This window comes from Dromiciops gliroides, chromosome 1 (genome assembly GCF_019393635.1).
Source record: "Dromiciops gliroides isolate mDroGli1 chromosome 1, mDroGli1.pri, whole genome shotgun sequence".
Classification (NCBI taxonomy): Eukaryota; Metazoa; Chordata; class Mammalia; order Microbiotheria; family Microbiotheriidae; genus Dromiciops; species Dromiciops gliroides.
The window spans coordinates 666310389-666328713 of NC_057861.1; the positions used below are offsets into that span (position 1 = coordinate 666310389).

Here is an 18325-nt window from a genome sequence, read left to right on the forward strand (position 1 = left end):
ACATAGTTAGTAAGTGTTAAGTGTCTGAGGCTGGATTTGAACTCAGGTACTCCTGACTCCAGGGCTGGTGCTCTACCCACTGCGCCATCTAGCTGTCCCTATTCTCATACTTTCAATTATTTCCTCTCTGCAGATGACCCCTAAATAGACACACACACACACACACACACACACACACACACACACACACAGAATCCTGCTGTCTCTGAGATTCAGTCCCATGTTTCCATGTCCATGTTTACAGAATTCAATTCAATAAACATACATTAAGCACCACTATAATCAACTTCTCCACCATGGTATTTCACTAGCATCCTGAACTCAATATGTATAAAAACTGAATTCATCTTTAAAATCTTTCTTTCCTTCTAGTTTTCCTGTTTCTGCTGATGGCTCCGCCATTCTCCCAGGGCCCTAAGTTTGTTGTCATCGTTGACTCTTTTTTTTTTTGAAGGGCAATGAGGGTTAAGTGACTTGCCCAGGGTCACACAGCTAGTAAGTGTCAAGTGGCTGAGGCCGGATTTGAACTCAGGTCCTCCTGACTCCAGGGCAGGTGCTTTATCCACTGCGCCACCTAGCTGCCCCCATCGTTGACTCTTTCCCCTTCCTTACCTTACTCCATCCCATCAAACACCAAGTCTTGAGCTAACCTTGACATATGAACCATTCATCTCTCCACTCAGTGACCGCCCTAATTCAGCACCTTTCTCCTAGACTATTATCATGCTCCTGTAGCTAACACACCTCCTTGGCCTAGAAGCTCTCCATAGCATCCCAAATAATTTTCCTAATGCACAAATCAGACCTCTGCTCAAAAACTTTCTGGGGCTGCCCACCACCCAAAAGATAGAATATAGATGTCTTAAATTGGCACTTAAGAACCTTTATAATCAGGTCCCAACCTATCTTTCAATGCCTACCTCACTTTTCTCAGTGGCCACCCCAAATTCTGGCCCTCATCACCTCCCACTTGACCTACTGCAGTAGCCTGCTGGTAGGTCTACCTGTCACAAGTCTCTCCCCAGGGAGGCTAGGTGGCGCAGTGGATAAAGCACCAGCCCTGGATTCAGGAGTACCTGAGTTCAAATCCAGCCTCAGACACTTGACACTTACTAGCTGTGTGACCCTAGGCAAGTCACTTAACCCCCATTGTCCCGCCAAAAAAAAAACAAAAACAAGTCTCTCCCCACTCCAGTCCAGCCTCCACTCGTTGGCCAAAGTGATTTGCCTAAAGCACAGGTCTGACCATATCACAAACACACTGCTCCCCTACTTAAGTAACTCTAGGGCTCCCTATCACCCCCAAGATCAAATCTAACAGCCTCCATTTAGCATGAAAAGCCCTTTATAACCTAGAACCCCTACCTTTCTAGTCTTGTTTTGTCTTATATCCCCGCTGTGGACTCTTCAATCTAGTGACACTACCTCCTTGCTAGCCTTCAAACAAGACACTCCATCTCTTGGCTCTGGGCATTTTCACTGGCTCTCCCTCCTCAACTTAACCCCCCGGATGCCTTCAAGTCCCAGCTAAAATCCCACCTCGTATGAGAAGCCTTTCCCAATTCCTCTTTTTTTTTTTTTTTTTTGGTGAGGCAATTGGGGTTAAGTGACTTACCCAGGGTCACACAACTAGTAAGTGTCAAGGGTCTGAGGCTGGGTTTGAACTCAGATCCTCCTGAATCCAGGGCCGGTGCCCTATACGCTGTGCCACCTAGCTGCCCCTCCCAATTCCTCTTAATTCTAGTGCCTTTCCTTGTTGATCACTTCCCACTTATCCCGCATATAGTTTGTGGATACATAGTTATTTACATGTTGTCTTCTCCATCAGACCAGGAATTCCTGGAGGGCAGGAGACACATTTTACCTTTCTCTGTAGCCATCCCCAACACTTAGCACAATGTCTGACCACAGTAGGTGCTTAAGAGATGTTTACTGACTAAGTACCATTTTATGCTCTCTATATAGAAGCCAGACTGCACTATAGGCTGTTCCCTGATCCCATGCTGCCCTCTTGGGCCCACGTGCTTTGACAGCAGTCATACCCTATGCCTAAAATGTCCTCTTTCATCATCACAGTTCTAAACCCAAAGCAGAGGCTTAGCACAGGCCAAAGCACAGGCACAGGGCATGAAGTTCCAGGGTCACAGGGTGGCTTAACATCAAACATTAACTCAGGGAATCCAGGCCTTATCAACTTGTACCTCACACTGGGGAGGCATTATAGAGACAAAGTACAATGACTCTGAGAGGGATGTGCCCAGGTAAAACAAACAGCTGGTAATAGGACACTTTAAAAATCCAACACACCAGAGAACTTCCTGGTTAGAAACTCAAACCTACACATGGCGACAGCACCAACTCACATGTTCCACTCCTCAGTGGTGGGTAGTCAACCAAGCATTTATTAAGAAACCACACCATGTAGGAACTGTACTAACCAATGGGGATAAAAATAAAGACAAAGGACAGTCTCAGCTCTTACAGGGAACTTAACTGAAGTCAAGAGGTAACAGGCAGGCAGGAAAGGCCCTGGGATGATGGAAAGATGCTCTCAGCAAGGTAAGCTGGATCCTGGACCCCAATACAGCAGCACTTTTCATATAATAACAAACCTGATATAAGAAGAGAACAATCTTTGGGTTTTTTGTTTGTTTGTTTGTTTGTTTTGGTGAGGCAATTGGGGTTAAGTGACTTGCCCAGGGTCACACAGCTAGTAAGTGTGTAAAGTGTCTGAGGCCAGATTTGAACTCAGGTCCTCCCAACTCCAGGACCGGTGCTTTATCCACTGCGCCACCTAGCAGCCCCTAGAAGAGAACAATCTTAATAGAATGCTACCACCATAGATGCCCAAAGAAAACAACCGACATGAATCAAATAAACAGGATGGACTGACCACCCAGGGTTTCAGCTACAGGGGGAAGAAAATCCAACGCTTGCTTCAGTGAACTCCTTAGCCCTTTAGCTCAGTAATTCAGCATCCTTGGCTGCTGATGCACTATCCCCCATTCCTAGGTTCCTGACCCCTAATCCCTCATTCTCCCGTTCCAGACACTCCTCTCTAGCCACCCCATTCAGTATTCTCTCTCTTACGTCTTGGATTCACCAGTTCTAGCAGGAGAATAAGACTACCCCCTTGCTCCCCTTTGCTTCCTTCAGACTGTCCCTTCACCATCATCACATAGCAACCTCTCCTCCTTCAAGTTTTACATGTTCTAAATCTGTCACCCAAGCCAGATCCATCTATTGACCCCTTGAACATTTTCCTTCCTCAGTGAATTTGGTACCTGGTTGACAGTCTTTTCCATCCCAATTCCTGCCATCCTACTAGATGAATAAAATAAACATATTTACCCTCCCTAAAGTTCCTTAGTCTATAACAGGGGTCAGCAAACTATGGTACTCAGGCCAAATCCGGGCTGCTGCCTCTGTGAGCTAAGAAATTTTTTTTACATTTTTAAATAAAGTTTTATAAATTTTAAAGTATGAAAACTGTTAGTTAATAAAATTTTTAAAATGTAGATATTATTCTTAGCTGGCCAGCTGTACCAAAACAAGGGAGGGGTCAGATTCACTGACCACTGATCTATATTATAGCTCTTTAATCCCAAACAGAGATGGTCATACCATTGAACTTGCCAATACCCACAAGTCTTCCACTTCATGAACATCATGAACTCTGAAATTCCTTTAGCTTTTCATAATCTTTTATCATTCCCTTTCCCTACACTTTACAAACCCCTCACCCTATCCTTCATCCTCAACCATAATCTCCCACTATCTCTACTCTTCAGTTCTTTCCCAAGATATCCCCCTTGTAATGAATATACTATTTTCCCTTCCCTATCCTGACCCCTTTGCTGAACCAGTTCAACTTTATATTAGCCTCTACTCTTGATTCCATCGCCCTTCTGTCCAATCCACAACCATTCCTTGCCAAACCTTAACTCTGAATCACTTCTGATTTCCTTCGCTCCCATTCATGTACTGTTGAATGGAGATGGAGAAAATCATGAAATCGTGTTGAGTAGATCCACCACAAATTTATGCCTTTCTTTTGTAACTCTAGAATTCAGCATATTACCTGGCACATCATAAACACTTAATAAATACTTGTTAACTAACATGATTCTCCCAGGGAACACTCTCTCAACACAAAAACATACACAGAGACATACACTTCAAACAACACAGGTAGAGTCAAACAGAGAATCCTTTCCCAGGGTGCACACAGACTCACAAATACACAGAAACTCATGCATAGGCATACGCACAAATATACACATCCACACAAGTCCACACTGTGATGCTTAAAGAAACACAAACTTATGCAGATAAATACCTCAACACCAATGGTGACCTCTAAGTCAAAACCAACTTGCACATGAACATTCTTTTTTGTTTTGTTTTGATTTTTTGTGGGGTTTTTTGTTTTTTGTTTTGGCTTTTGTTTTTTTGTGGGGCAATGGGGGTTAAGTGACTTGCCCAGGGTCACATAGCTAGCAAGTGTCAAGTGTCTGAGGCCAGATTTGAACTCAGGTACTCCTGAATCCAGGGCCAGTGCTTTATCCACTGCGCCATCTAGCTGCCCCAGCACATGAACATTCTTAACAGGGCTAGCGAGCCCCTCAAGTCTCAGTTTCCCAAGCCCATAACCATCCCAATAGTTCCCATTCGGCACCTCACACTAATCCATTCCCATTGATTATGTCCTATCTTCTACAAAGCTAGGCATGAAATCAGAGAGCTCATTGAGTCATAAATTAAGAGGCAGGAAAGCCTTTGGGTTCATTACATGCAGGGGTCCCTAGAATAAGCAGATGGTATAGGGTGGAAAGAGACACTGCCTATCCCACGGTACCCCTAGAGATGGCCAACTATCACACCCCTCAGTTCACCCAGGTCTGATTTCCTCAGAGCTTGCCCATGACCTGCTCCCATGACTCCCTGTACCAATCTATCTCCAGTCTATAGCTCGTGTTCATCAATATCTCTCCAATTGACTGTACCTCTGACCTTCTATGCTCATTTACACATTTCCTGACCCCTGTGAGAATCCAATGCCAGTTAGACCCTGTGCTCATCTAGAGTTCTTCCTATTTACATACTCTATATGCATCACCCATTGACTATACCCCCATGCCCCACAGTCTCCTATGCTGTCTATACCCCACTAGCTTTCCCACCTCTATCTATACCCTCTCTAAACCCGGGCACTTACCTTCTTCCACTTGTCCAATGAGGCCATCTCTAATTCCCTCCACCGTCTATAAACCCTACCCTCCCAGACGTGGCAAATGAACCAAAACAAAAGAGAAGAATTTACCCTGGTGAGGGGTTATGGTCAAAGTCAATATCAAATGTCATTTTTCTGTCTTTTTCTTCCCACTCTATTGATCTGAAAAGAAAACACAATAGGAACACAATGAACAAGGAAAATATACAAGAAGCAAAATCCAAAAACTTGTAACACATTAGGATGAATTCACAGAGGCTCCAGACCCAAGGATCAACGCAACCTAGTAAGCTGAACTCTCTTTAAAACCATAGTAATTTGCTATTACTAATCAAAAACTGTGGGCAGCTAGACAGTACAGTGGATAGAGTGCCGGCCCTGAAGTCAGGAAAACCTGAGTTCTAATTTGATCTCAGACACCTACTAGCTGTGTGACCCTGAGCAAGTCACTTATCCTTGTTTGCCTCAGTTTCCTCAACTAGAAAATGAGCTGGAGAAAGTAATGGCAAACACTCCAGTATCTTTACCAAGAAAATCCCAAATGCAGTCATGAAGAGTCAGATGTGACTGAAATGGCTGAAGAATTATAACAACAATAAAAGTGATCTTGGGATTTAGAGCTAAAGGAAGCTCAGAAATCATCCAGTCTAGGGGCTCTAATGGGATCTGTAAACTTGCTATTTAAAATATTTTGATAACCATATTTCAACAGAAGTGGGTTCCTTTGTAAAGTTATATATTTTGCCTTAGCCATTTAAAACCATTGTTCCAACGAGGAAACCAATGGCTTCCCCAGACTGCCCTCAGGGTCCCTGACATAAGAACAGGGCGAGAGCCCCCACTCTGGTCCAACTCCTTCTTTTTCATAGATTCTATCCTGGCTCTTGGCTGTGACTCCAAGCAAGTTGCCCTCTCTGAACCTGAGCCTTATCTATAAAACAGAGGCAATACTGCTAATAGCTTTGGAGTCAATGATCCCATTTTTAGTCCTATTTCCCAAAGAGAGCAAATTCCAAAGGAAAAAATTCTCATATATACCAAAATATTCAAACCACTGCTTTTTTTGATAAGGGAAAAAAACCCACCACCAACAAAAACTGCCCAACCAAAAACCTGAAAATAAAGCATGCTCCCATGGATTAAAGAATGGCTGAACCTAAACACAATGCTACATCAATATAACAGAATATTATTATGCCACATGAAATGACAAACATGAAGAACTCAGGCTCCCTCCCTCACTTCCCAGGCCACATACCTGTCATTCAGGCACAAAATGTCGTGATCATCAAATTTCTTCAGCTCGTCAGAGCAACAGTACCGGAGGAGGCAATTCCCACAGCAGAACTCTGGACAGGATGTGAACAACCCACACGTCTCACCTTTGGCTGGAAATGAGAGAAACCTTCAGGTCAAGTCAGACTCCAAGCTGGGATATGTATGCATGACTTAGTTTCTCTCTCAGTATAACTAGGCCTGGATGGGGCCTTTCACAGAGTGGAGGCTTAGGAAACATTTGATGAATAGCTTCTGGAATAAAACTGTAGCCTAGGGTGTAAGGGAGCTCTCTTCCTTAAGCATCCCTGACAGCTGTTCAGTCTCCTTCAGTGCCATTCTCCCCTCCTCCAATCCATATTACTCACAGCTGCCAGAGTAATCTTCCCAAGGTAGAGTTCTGACCATATTGTTTCCCTACTCACGAAAGGCTTCCATTTCTCACAAAGTCCAAACTCCATTACTTGTCATCATCACTCGGAAGACAACAGTGGAAACTGATCATAGACCAACATCTTACACCATTTACCAAGAGAAGATCAAAATGGACACATGACCTAGATATAAAGAGAGAGATTACAAAAAGAGTTGAAGAACATGGTATATGCTACCTATCAGACCAGTGAATAGTGAACAATTTGTGAATGAACAAGAGAGAGAGAGAGCAGTGTGAGGTATAAAGTGGATAATTTCAATTACATTAAATTAAAAAGGTTTTATACAAACAAAAAAATGTAGCCAAGATCAGAAGGAAAGCAGAAAACTGGAAGGTGGGATTTTATAGACAGATTCTCAGATAAAGGTCTCATGGCTAAAATATACAAAGAACATTGTCAAATCTATAAGAATACAAATCATTCCCCAATTGAAAAATAGTCAAAAAAAGAAAAGAAGAGAAAAATAGTCAAAGTATATGAACAGGTGGTTTTATGATGAAGACATCAAAACAATTTATAGTCATATGAAAGAATTATCTACATTGATTAGAGAAATGCAAATTAAAGTAACCTTGAGGTACAATTTTATACCTATCAGACTCGCTAAAATGATTGAAGGGGAAAGCAACAAATGTTGGAAGGGATGTGGTAAAACTAAAACAATGTAGGTAGAACTGTGAACCAATCCAACCATTTTGGAGAGCAATCTGGAATTACACCCAAAGAGTTATTAAACTGCCTATACCCTCTGACCCAGCAATACAACTAGTAGGTCTGTTTCCCAAGATGAATAGGGAAAAAAGAAAAAGAACCTATATGTTCTAAAATATTTATAGCAGTTCTCTTTGTGGTAGCAAAGAATGAAAATTGTGAGGATGTTCATTAATTGGGGAATGGATGAACAAGCTGTGGTACATATTATGATAGAATACTGCTGTGCTATAAGAAATGATAAGCTCTATGATCATAGAAAAACATGGATAAACTTCCATAAAATAATGAAGAACAAAATGAACATAATCAAGAGAATGTTGTATGCAGTAACAATATTGTTTTAAGAACAACTTTAAGCAAATAAGTCATTTTGACTATTATAAATACCCAAATTAACTGCAAAGGACCTATGAAGGAAAATGCTATCTTCATCCAGAGAAAGAATTGATACATAGAAGTATATATAGAATGGTTTAAAATATATGTGTGTGTACATACACATATATACATATTTGTACCTAATGGCAGTCATAGCCAGGGTAGGGAGGGTGGGGAGAGGGGGAGAAAAGGGAAAAAAATTACACAATATTATTATTTTTTTTTAGTGAGGCAATTGGGGTTAAGTGACTTGCCCAGGGTCACACAGCTAGTAAGTATTAAGTGTCTAAGGCCAGATTTGAACTCAGGTACTCCTGACTCCAGGGCCAGTGCTCTATCCACTGTGCCACCTAGCTGCCCCCACGATAATTTTAATATAAATTTTTAAATAGCAAGTTGTGCATAATAAATTTATATTTTCATGTACAATCATCTTTTTTCTGTTATAGAAGCGCTTGTTTTATTTCTAAGTTCAGAATAAAATAAATTTAAAAAATAACAAAAGTGAAAGAAAAATTTTTCTTAAGGGCCAGTGACTAGAAGGAAGATTAAAAAAAAAAAACAACCCAAGACTGCACATAAGTAATATGAAGAGATTTGGGCTAGATGATGAGAGCTAAGACCAGCTCACTGGACTCAACCCAAGTGATCTATTAATTGTGAATGAATCACTGTCAGTCTAGAAGGGACACTCTAATGGAATGCCTCAAGGATCTATTCCTGGCCTTATACTATTCAGTATATCTATCAATAATAGGTGATGGCTTAGCTCCTGTGCTTATCAAAATATAAAGATGGGAGATGGAATCCTGAGTGTAAGGAACAGAATAAAGGTCAGTTTGGCTGGATCACAAAATTCAGGAAGGGGGAGGTGAGGTAACATACAATGAGGCTGAAAAGACTGGTTGAAGCCTGATTTTGAAATGCTTTAACAACTACAGGAGATGATCATTTATTCTAAAAGCAACAGTGAATCACCAGAGTTGTTGGAGGAAGGGGATGATAGGGTCAGATCAAGAACAGTCATTTGGCATTAGTGTAGAGAGATGACTCAGAGAGGAAACTGTTTGCAATAGTCTGAAAGAGAAGTGATGGATGACAAGCCGAACTACTAAGGCTATGTGAGCAGAAAACAATGGTTGGATGTGAGAGTTGTAGAAATAGAAAAGTAAAGATCTGGTAACTGTGTGGGTGAGGGAAAGGGAATAGTCAAGGATATGCTAACATGACTAACCTGGAAGACTGAAAGAATGGTGGTACCTTCAAAAGAAAATGGGAAAGTTTGGAAGAGGAGAAATGGGTTTGGAGGGCAGGGTGTGGATGGAAATCATGAGTTTCTATGTTAGACATAATGAACTTAGGAAGAACAGCTAAGCATTTTTGTGGCAGTTAGGATCCCAAAATATCATGACAATTTAAGGTGATGGATTGCATTGAGGATGAAATTTAACAAAGATAAATGGAAAGTTCTACACGTGGGATCAAGAAACCAATTGCCTAATTACAAAATAGAGGAGATTGAAGATCATGTGAAAAAGATTTTGGAGGGAAGGAGGGAGGTGCACAGTGGGTACTACGTTTAAAGCCATTTTCTTCAGTTGGCATCTCCATTAAAATCTTCTTCAATTGCCTTATCCTGGAGTGGAGGTGATCTTGGGTCCAATGGCCATGTTTTAAATGCATAAAATAAAATACAGAGTATTACAAAGGAAACCAGTTATACTGAAATAGTTATCAAAAGTTTAAAAACTGGAACACTGGCCCAGGGACAGACTATGAAGCAGTGTGTTACAATGGAGAAAGAACCCTGGCTCTGGAAGTGGAGGACTTGGGTTTCAAACCTGGCTCTGATGTTTCCTATCTGTGTATCCCTAGCCTTCAGTCTTCTCAACTGCAGAATAAGCAGGTTGGACTATATGTCCTCTGTGGATCCCATTTTACTTGGTGCTCTGAGGATAAACCCAGCTGAGTTTAGACCCATCACCAGAAGTTGGTTGCTCAGGTCATAAGTTTTCCTGATCATATGAAGGTTGTCTATTATGGTATGCAATCTGCATTAGTGGAGGGGAGCACCCACATTGATGAAATCACAGATCATTCAAACACTTTGTACTTTGTACTTTGGTTGACACAATTCAGGGTCTGTGTGAAAAAGATTTTGGTGGAAGGGATATTACGAGTGGATAACAAGAGCCAACAACATGACATGACAGTCAAAAAAAAGAGTTAATGCAATCTTAGGCATCATTACAAAAAAACAGTGTTCAAGATGAATATAGAAATAGTCCTGCTGTCCATGCCCTGGTCAGTCTGCAGGTGGATTATTTTTTCATTCTGAGTGTCACATTTAGGAAGAAAAGCTTCCTAAAGCTTTGGGAAGCTGGAGCATGTCTAGAGGAGGCTAATCAGGATGAGGAGGTAACTCGATTTCATTTTCCATCTGGCTGTGCTCCACTGGGCTTTAATAGAGTCTAGGAACCTCTTTATTCTGCAAGATCATATCAGCCCTGGAACTCCCACTGGTCGGTATCCCCTGCACCTGGGGTCCCTCTAGCCCTCTGATTTGAAGGTAGAGAGAAGAGAGCTTCTGTCAGAGCCTCAATTTCAGAAGGGCACCCAGGCCACCCATTTCTTCATTTCCCATCTGGTTGAACTTCAGACTTGATTATGCCCCATGTGACCCTGATGGCACCTTCCCTCCCCTACACCCTTTGGGGCTTCTTTTTTTGTTTTCTCTTCCTTCATTAGATCTCAGGCTCCTCGAAGACAGGAAGTGTCTTTGGCCTTTCTTTGTTTTGTTTTGGGTTTGGGTTTTTTTTTTTTTTAGCGAGGTAATTGGGGTTAAGTGACTTGCCCAGGGTCACACAGCTAGTAAGTGTTAAGTGTCTGAGGCCGGATTTGAACCCAGGTACTCATGACTCCAGGGCTGGTGCTCTATCCACTGTGCCACCTAGCTGATGGCCTTTCTTTGTACTTAGCACAGTGCCCGACACATCGTAAGCAATTAATAAAGATTTACTGACCATCCAGAGCCCATGCCACATACAATTCAATGTATAATTCACATAATTTTATTCCATTTGGTAGTTGTGTTCCTTCTTCCTTTACAACATCTTTCACATTTGTCAATCCAACAAATATTTCTTACGCATCTACATAAAAAGAGGGAACTGGAGATGTGCAGACTAGTGAAAAGAAAAGCTGGGGGGCATGTAGTAGAGACAGTTAGAGAGATTCAGGAAAACCTTTATCAGAATTCTGCCCTGGATATTATGTGACCTTGGACATAAGTTGCTTAACCTGTCTCACTCTTAGTTTTCTCATCTTTAAAAGGGAAAGAATGATACATGTAGCTCTTACCTCGGAGGACTGTCAGAAGGATCAAAAGAAATAGTGTAGGGGAAGGGCAGCTAAGTAGGACAGTAGATAAAGAACTGGCCTTGGATTCAGGAGGACCCGAGTTCAAATCCAACCTCAGACACTTGACATTGACTAGCTGTGTGACCCTAGGCAAGTCACTTAACCCTCATTGCCCCACAAAAACAAACTAACTGGGGCAGCTAGGTGGCGAAGTGGATAAAGCACCGGCCTCAGAGTCAGGAGTACCTGAGTTCAAATTCGGCCTCAGACACTTAACACTTACTAGCTGTGTGACCCTGGGCAAGTCACTTAATCCCAATTGCCTCATCAAAAAAAAAAACACAAAAAAACTAACTAACTAAAAGAAATAGTGTATGTGCTGTTGGCTGTATCTGTCCATTCTTCAAGTAATTGAAGAGTTATAACATAGAACTGGGATTCAACATCATATACTTAGCCTCAAAGAGACAGAACTAGGAGCAACAAGGGAGACAGATGTGGGTTCTGTACAAAGAAAAACTCTTAAATAATAAATGGAATAGGTTGCTTTTGGCTTGGACGTTGATAAGCTCCTATTTGTAACTGTGTTCAAGCAGAGGCTGAATTCAATCCAAACTGACAAGCTTTTATCAATCAACTAGGTAAGCATGGAGGTGTAGATGCTAGAAATAACAAAGAAAAAACCAAAAACAGTACCTACTCTGAAGGAGCTAAGAACCTACTGGCTGACCAATGTCAGGAATGTTGGGAAGCTGATTCCTTATTGGGATGGAAGAATGGACTAAATATTCTGTCAAATCCCTCTCAACTTTGGTTCATTAATTTGTATTTGAAAACTGATTTATAGTTATTGGCCCTAAAACACAACAAATATTCAAACTTGAAATTAAACAAGCTGGAGGTTAATGTCAGGAGGCGATCAATCACAACTTCATGATCCTCTGGGTCCAAAGTTTCTGGAAAACAGGGCAACTCAAAAAGACAGGTTGAAGGGACCCCTTACCAGTCCATAACAAAGGTGAAGACAATTGGATTCTCATGGAACAACAGAATGAAACAAAAGACAGAAGAGAGGGGAAAGGGGAAGGAGAGAGAGGAAACCAGGGAGATCCAGAGATCCAGAAAAATACAAAAGTTGAGACCCAGTGAAAAAGAAAAACTGAGAGGAAAGAAGAAACAAGGGAAAAATTCAGAGACACAGAGACATAGGCAAAGAAAAAGAAAAACTATTAAGAGAGCAGAGAAAAATTCTGAAAAAGATTATTAAAGCAGGGGGGCAGCTAGGTGGCACACTGGATAAAGCACTGGCCCTGGATTCAAGAGGACCTGAGTTCAAATCCAGCCTTAGACACTTGACAGTTACTAGCTGTGTGACCCTGGGCAAGTCACTTAACCCTGATTGCCTCGCAAAAAGAAAAAACAAAATTTTAAATATTATTAAAGGTAAAAGGTTAAATTATGTGAACTGTGCATTCCAGGGGCAATATAAATCAAAAGTGCTGGATCTAGAGTCTAGAGACTGGAATGTGATCTCCATTTGTGACCACAACCAAGTTGTTTAATCTTTCTAGGCCTGTTTCCTCATTTGTGAAATCAGCATAATAATAATAATAATAATAATAATAATCTGCCCAGACTATTTTGTGGAGTTGTGATGAGCCCTTTGTAAATCTGAGTTGTTATTAAATGAAATAACATATGTAAAGCACTTTTCAAACTTCAAAGTCTATAAAAATCTGGTTGTTATCACCTCTCATTAAAGATGCTCTTAAGTTCATAAAATAGGGCCATTAGTAAAAAAAACAGTTAATCTTTTTCTGTTTAAAATTCAACACCACAGGACTAGAGAACTCATCTAATCCAAGCTCCCACTCCATTCTAGAATTTCCTCAAAAGCATCTTTGACATGGAATCATTTAGCCTCTCCCAAAGATGGGTAGTTCAAAAAAGAGCCCACAGGGGGCAGCTAGATGACACAGTGGATAAAGCACTGGCCTTGGATTCAGGAGCACCTGAGTTCAAATCCAGCCTCAGACACTTGACACTTAACTAGCTGTGTGACCCTGGGCAAGTCACTTAACCCTCATTGCCCTGCCAAAAAAAAAAAAAAAAAGAGCCCATACATACAAAAATAGGGCAGCTAGGTGGTGACATGGATAGAGTGCCCAGCCTGGAGTCAGGAAAACTCCTCTTTGTGAGTTCAAATCTGGTAAAATGAGCAGAAGGAGGAAATGGCAAACCATTCTAGTACCTTTGCCCAGATAACCCCAACTGGGGTCACAAAGAGTCATATGCAACTGAAAAACAACTCAATGTACAAAGAATGTTTACAGTAGCTGTGTATGAATGTGATAGCAAAGACTTGGAAACTAAGGGGGTACCTAACCATTGGAAAAAGGCTAAACAAGTTGTTTTATATGAATATGATGGAATACTGTTGTGCTTTAAGAAATGATGAAGGGGATATTTTCAGGAAAACCTGGGTAGACTTTTGTGAACTGATGCCAAGTGAAGTGAGCAGAACCAAGAGAACAACTTACACGATAACAATATTGTAAAGAACAATCAACTCAGAAAAAAAAATCAACAACTCTGATAAACACAAGGACCAACTACAATCCCAAAGGACTCAAGATGAGACATGCTATCCATCTCCAGACAGAGAGGTGATATACTCAGCATGCAAATGGAAGCAGATGTTCTTTTCCTTCTTCCTTTTTTCTTCTTTTTTTAAATATGGCTAATATGGGAATTTATTTTGCATGACTGTATTTATTTGTAATGGGCTTAGTTTTTACTTGCCTCCTCAATGGGTAGGGAAGGAAGAGGAAGAGGGAAAAGAGGGTGAGAGAGGATTTGAAACTGAAAATTAAATAAAATTTTAAAAAAGAAATGGGGAACTCACTACCTCAAGTGCATGCTCTAGTGAAGAGGTTTACAATTTTTCCTCTGCTTAAAGCAAATTAGGGGGAAAAAACCTATATTGAAAATACACCCATGCTTGCTAACTTTAGGCAGGAATTAAAGTATTTTTATAACAAAGTCTGGCAACATAAATCCACTTTTTAAATCAAGAAGATTATTACTTTTCAAAGGAACAAATACTGATCAGGGTAGGCACTGGCAAGGAGAGTTGTGGATCCCTAATCAACAGCTGGGATATTTGAATGAAATAGAAGCTACTTTCTTCCTGTGAAGTGAAACGATACAGGAAAGGATGAAATAATGAATAAGATTTATACTCTGAATCTGGAAAAGAATACTCTCTTTTCCTTCGTACTTTGATGATAACAATTTCTGTAGGGAATCCTTTGGGGTGGGGGGTGACTCTACCCCTACTTGTCTCCTCAGAATATCCTTTCTGGGGCATCAGCATCCATGAATGGAATTTCTGACAGCTCAGAACACCCTGAGAAAACGGGTACTAAGCATTTAGCAGGTACCTTCTTCCCAGCCCCCCAATCCCAAAGCCCTTCACTTTATCAGTCGATCAGTCCCACCAGTGAGGAAGAATCTTTCAGAGACCTCTCTTAAGAAGGAGAAAATCTCCTGGCTTTCTCACAGCCCCCCCCCAAAATAATGAAATCTTCCTAACTATACCTTCTTAACCCACCCTCTTGATCTGAGATCCTGGAGTACCCCCAATTGAACTCACTGGTCCATTCTACAATTCCAGGTTCACTCTCAGCCAATCAGGAAGCCCTAAATTCCACCCCCACCACCACCCAATCCTCCTTAAGAAGCAATCATTCTGGGGGCAGCTAAGTGGTGCAGTGGATAAAGCACCGGCCCTGGATTCAGGAGGACCTGAGTTCAAATCCGGCCTCTGACACTTTGACACTTGCTAGCTGTGTGACCCTGGGGCAAGTCACTTAACCCCAATTGCTCCACACAAAAAGGGCAATCATTCTATTTCAATCGTTGGGCTATAGAACTGCTGAAAGTGGTTCCAGTTTATCTAACCAGCCTCACAAACACAAAACATAATCCTTCCCAAGTAAGCAAAGACCACCCCCTCAAATCTGCCCCCTACAAACTAAAGAATTATGAATGTATGCAGGTTAGAACAGTGGCAACCATGAAACATTAACTCCAACTAGGTGTCAAGCATTGAATTAGGCACTAGGGAGACAAAATCAAAACATAACTAACTTCAAAAAGCCTCATTAACTGGTTCTCCAGGTTCTTAAACATTCCCCATCCAGTCTCCCAACCCCCATTCTTCCTTCATGAACTAAGGCAAGTTATTGATTTTTCTTAGTAAGGCACATGGGCTCTGAGTCCTGTTTGTCAGCAAAAGGAAGGAGCTATACTGAGTCAACTAGATTCTCTTACCCAGCCCCCCTCATGACCGACAATATAAAAATGATGAAGAGTTCATCCTCAAGGCTGAGGTTAGTGTTCTGTTTTGTTCAGGCTCAGACCCAGGCTCACTCTGTATCAGAGATCGTGTTTTGGGCTGGCCTCTTAGTAAATAATAAGGGCTTAGTCAGTGGCCAGTGCCAGGCTTAATTTGGGACTGGGGTCAGGGTTCAACCTCTCTGAGGATGGCTCAGGGCTCAGTCTGGACTGAACCAGGGCTCACAGCACCAGCTCTAGAAGCATCGGCTCAAGAACGTCTGCACTTCGGGATCAAGACCAGATAGTAAATGCCTATTGTTCAGCTCAGCAGGAATCTGGGGCTGTTTGTTTACTGAGTTCAACAGGAAACCAACCATCCCACCCTGATCTTCTCCCCTTGTATTTCTTCCTGAGGTTCAAAATCAGTCTTCCAACTATATTTTATATGTCACACACACAATTTCCTTCTGTGTTGTATACCACACATATACACAGTAATCCTCTGTGCTGTGTATTGAAGAGATATACACAATTCCTGTTGTGCACTATGCCCACATACACAATTCCCTTCTGTACTGTATACCCCCCTCCCCAAATTGCATTGTATTATGTATTAGAGACATACATACAATTTCCCTGGGAACTGTATATCACATAATTATACAATTGCCCCCTGTTGTGTAACACAAACACACAACTTTCCTCTAGTCTGTGTATGACAGACAAACACAACTTCCCTCTATACTGGATATCACTCACACATACACTACTCCCTTCTGTACTACACATACACACAATTCATCTCTGTCCCACCCATATTTTCAGAGGAATTGTGTTTACTTCCTCTAGAATATTTCCGTGTTTGGCATCCCGTCCCCCTCCTTCCGGGAGGGAGGGAGGGAACAAGATAAGGAGTTGCGTGGAGATCTGGACTTTCTGGGGGCTGGGAAATCACATTCAGAGTAAAAAGAAAAAAAATCTCATCTGAGCTCCTGACACAGTAGATACAAGGGTAAGCTCATACATAATATTCCTCCCTAGCTCAGACTAGCCAGGGCCACCAAGTCTGAGTCGTTCCACCAAGGCACTGAGTTAACTTTCTGAATCCCAGATGGATAGATAAGGGAAGAACAAAGAAAAACATTGTCTCCAGCAGCAGACTCACTATCCAGCACCCCAGCAATCCTCCCTAACCAAACCAACACAAACCCTAGAATCCCTACTGGAATCCCTACCTGCCTAAGGTTCAACCAGGGGAAAATATGGCAACTTCCCTGGGGAAAGAAGGATTCTGCAATACCCAACCACGTGTTACCTGGGGAACAGACTCTGTGGTTGCTTTAGCATGGATTACAACAGTACTCAAGAGTGCTATCCGCAGACAGAAAATAGGAGTTCTCCTCCTAGCCCTTGACCCGGACAAGTCTTTTCCTTTCTCTGGGCCTCAATTTCCCCCTAGTTAAAATAAGAGCCCTGCCAGCTGTGAGTCTTCAGGCTCCACTCTTATACCAAAAGTATAGCCCAGGGAGGCACAGAGGGGAGTGGGGATTAGAAATTTTCTCCCCAGTCTTGGTAATCCCAAAACTAATGTTGGGGTTAGTAAGTAAAGGATCGTATTGGGGTCATGGAGGTCACAGGGACCCAGAAGGGAGGCTACCTAGGAACTTAGAGACATCCTCAAAGGGGAAAATGGGTTAGAGTGAAAGACAGGGTTGCGAGATGGATTGGGTTTGTCTAGACATGTCCCACCCTATCCCACCCTCGCCCCGATCCCCAATTAGGGAAAGACCTTCTTCTAATGTTGGGATCGGGAGTCAAAAGTCTGGACAATAGGTCTACCCCCCCCCCCCGCCCCGCCCCAGTCCTTCGGAGCAGGACAGGGTGGGAGGAGGATGGCGCTCACTCCGACGGGGAACGTATGGCCCAGTCTGACCCCTTACCCGTGTCCAAGTAGGATGCCCGCCCTCTGTCCAAGGTAGAACCTCCTCCCCTCCCGCCCCCTCCCCTATCCCTCGCCCCTCTCCTCTCAGGCGGGGCATCCCGTGGCTTCTCCCAGTACAGCACTCACAGCCCAGCGGTGAAGGTAGTAGCAGCAAGAGAAGGAAAAAGCCCTCAGAGGAAGACGAAGCCGCCATGGTAGCACCTTGGGACGCACCAGTGGACAGATGGACGGACTGGCGGACTTACTGGTCGCTCCGTCGCCTTCGTGGGGCCAAGGTCAGGACCGGAGCTGGAGCCCGAACTGGGGCTGGCAACAACCTACAGCATCTCCCGTCGGAATTGCGGGGGCAAGAGGGGAGGGCGAGAATAGGGACCCTCCTCCCTTCTTGCCCCGGTCCTGGCCACGCCCCGTCCTGTTCCCGGAACCCCCTTCCCTCCTTTCTCTCTTCTCCCCCCCCCCGCCCCGCCCAGCCCCGAGGCTGCCCTGGAATCTAGGAGCAGCAGCCCAAGAAGCGGGAAAGGCGACGCCCCCTCCCATTCCGACACCCCTAGGATTGGTCTGGAATCCGCTTCTCAGTCAGGGAGTGGCGGGACCCCGGAGCCCGAGGGGCAGGACGCCAGGGAGGCTCCACCCATCAGGTCTACT

The 18325-nt window shown here is 42.8% G+C and overlaps 1 protein-coding gene across 6 annotated transcripts in view; it reads right to left on the minus strand.

The window, feature by feature from the left end:
* The window catches only part of SHISA5 (shisa family member 5), a 44897-nt gene extending 26791 nt beyond the window's left edge, over window positions 1-18106 (minus strand). Inside the window, exons 1-4 of one of the 6 annotated variants that reach the window (XM_043977258.1) lie at window positions 17926-18105; window positions 6877-7065; window positions 6492-6621; window positions 5324-5395 (exon numbers count right to left, since the gene is read on the minus strand). In XM_043977258.1, coding sequence (XP_043833193.1) covers window positions 5324-5395; window positions 6492-6621; window positions 6877-6916 — 242 coding nt within the window. In that variant the 5' untranslated portion in view covers window positions 6917-7065; window positions 17926-18105. Of the gene's footprint in view, window positions 1-5323; window positions 5396-6491; window positions 6622-6876; window positions 7066-17806 lie in introns of all 6 variants that reach the window. The other 5 variants (XM_043977265.1, XM_043977247.1, XM_043977236.1 and 2 more) reach the window with 5 other exon arrangements.
* Between the last annotated feature and the right edge of the window lie 219 nt (window positions 18107-18325).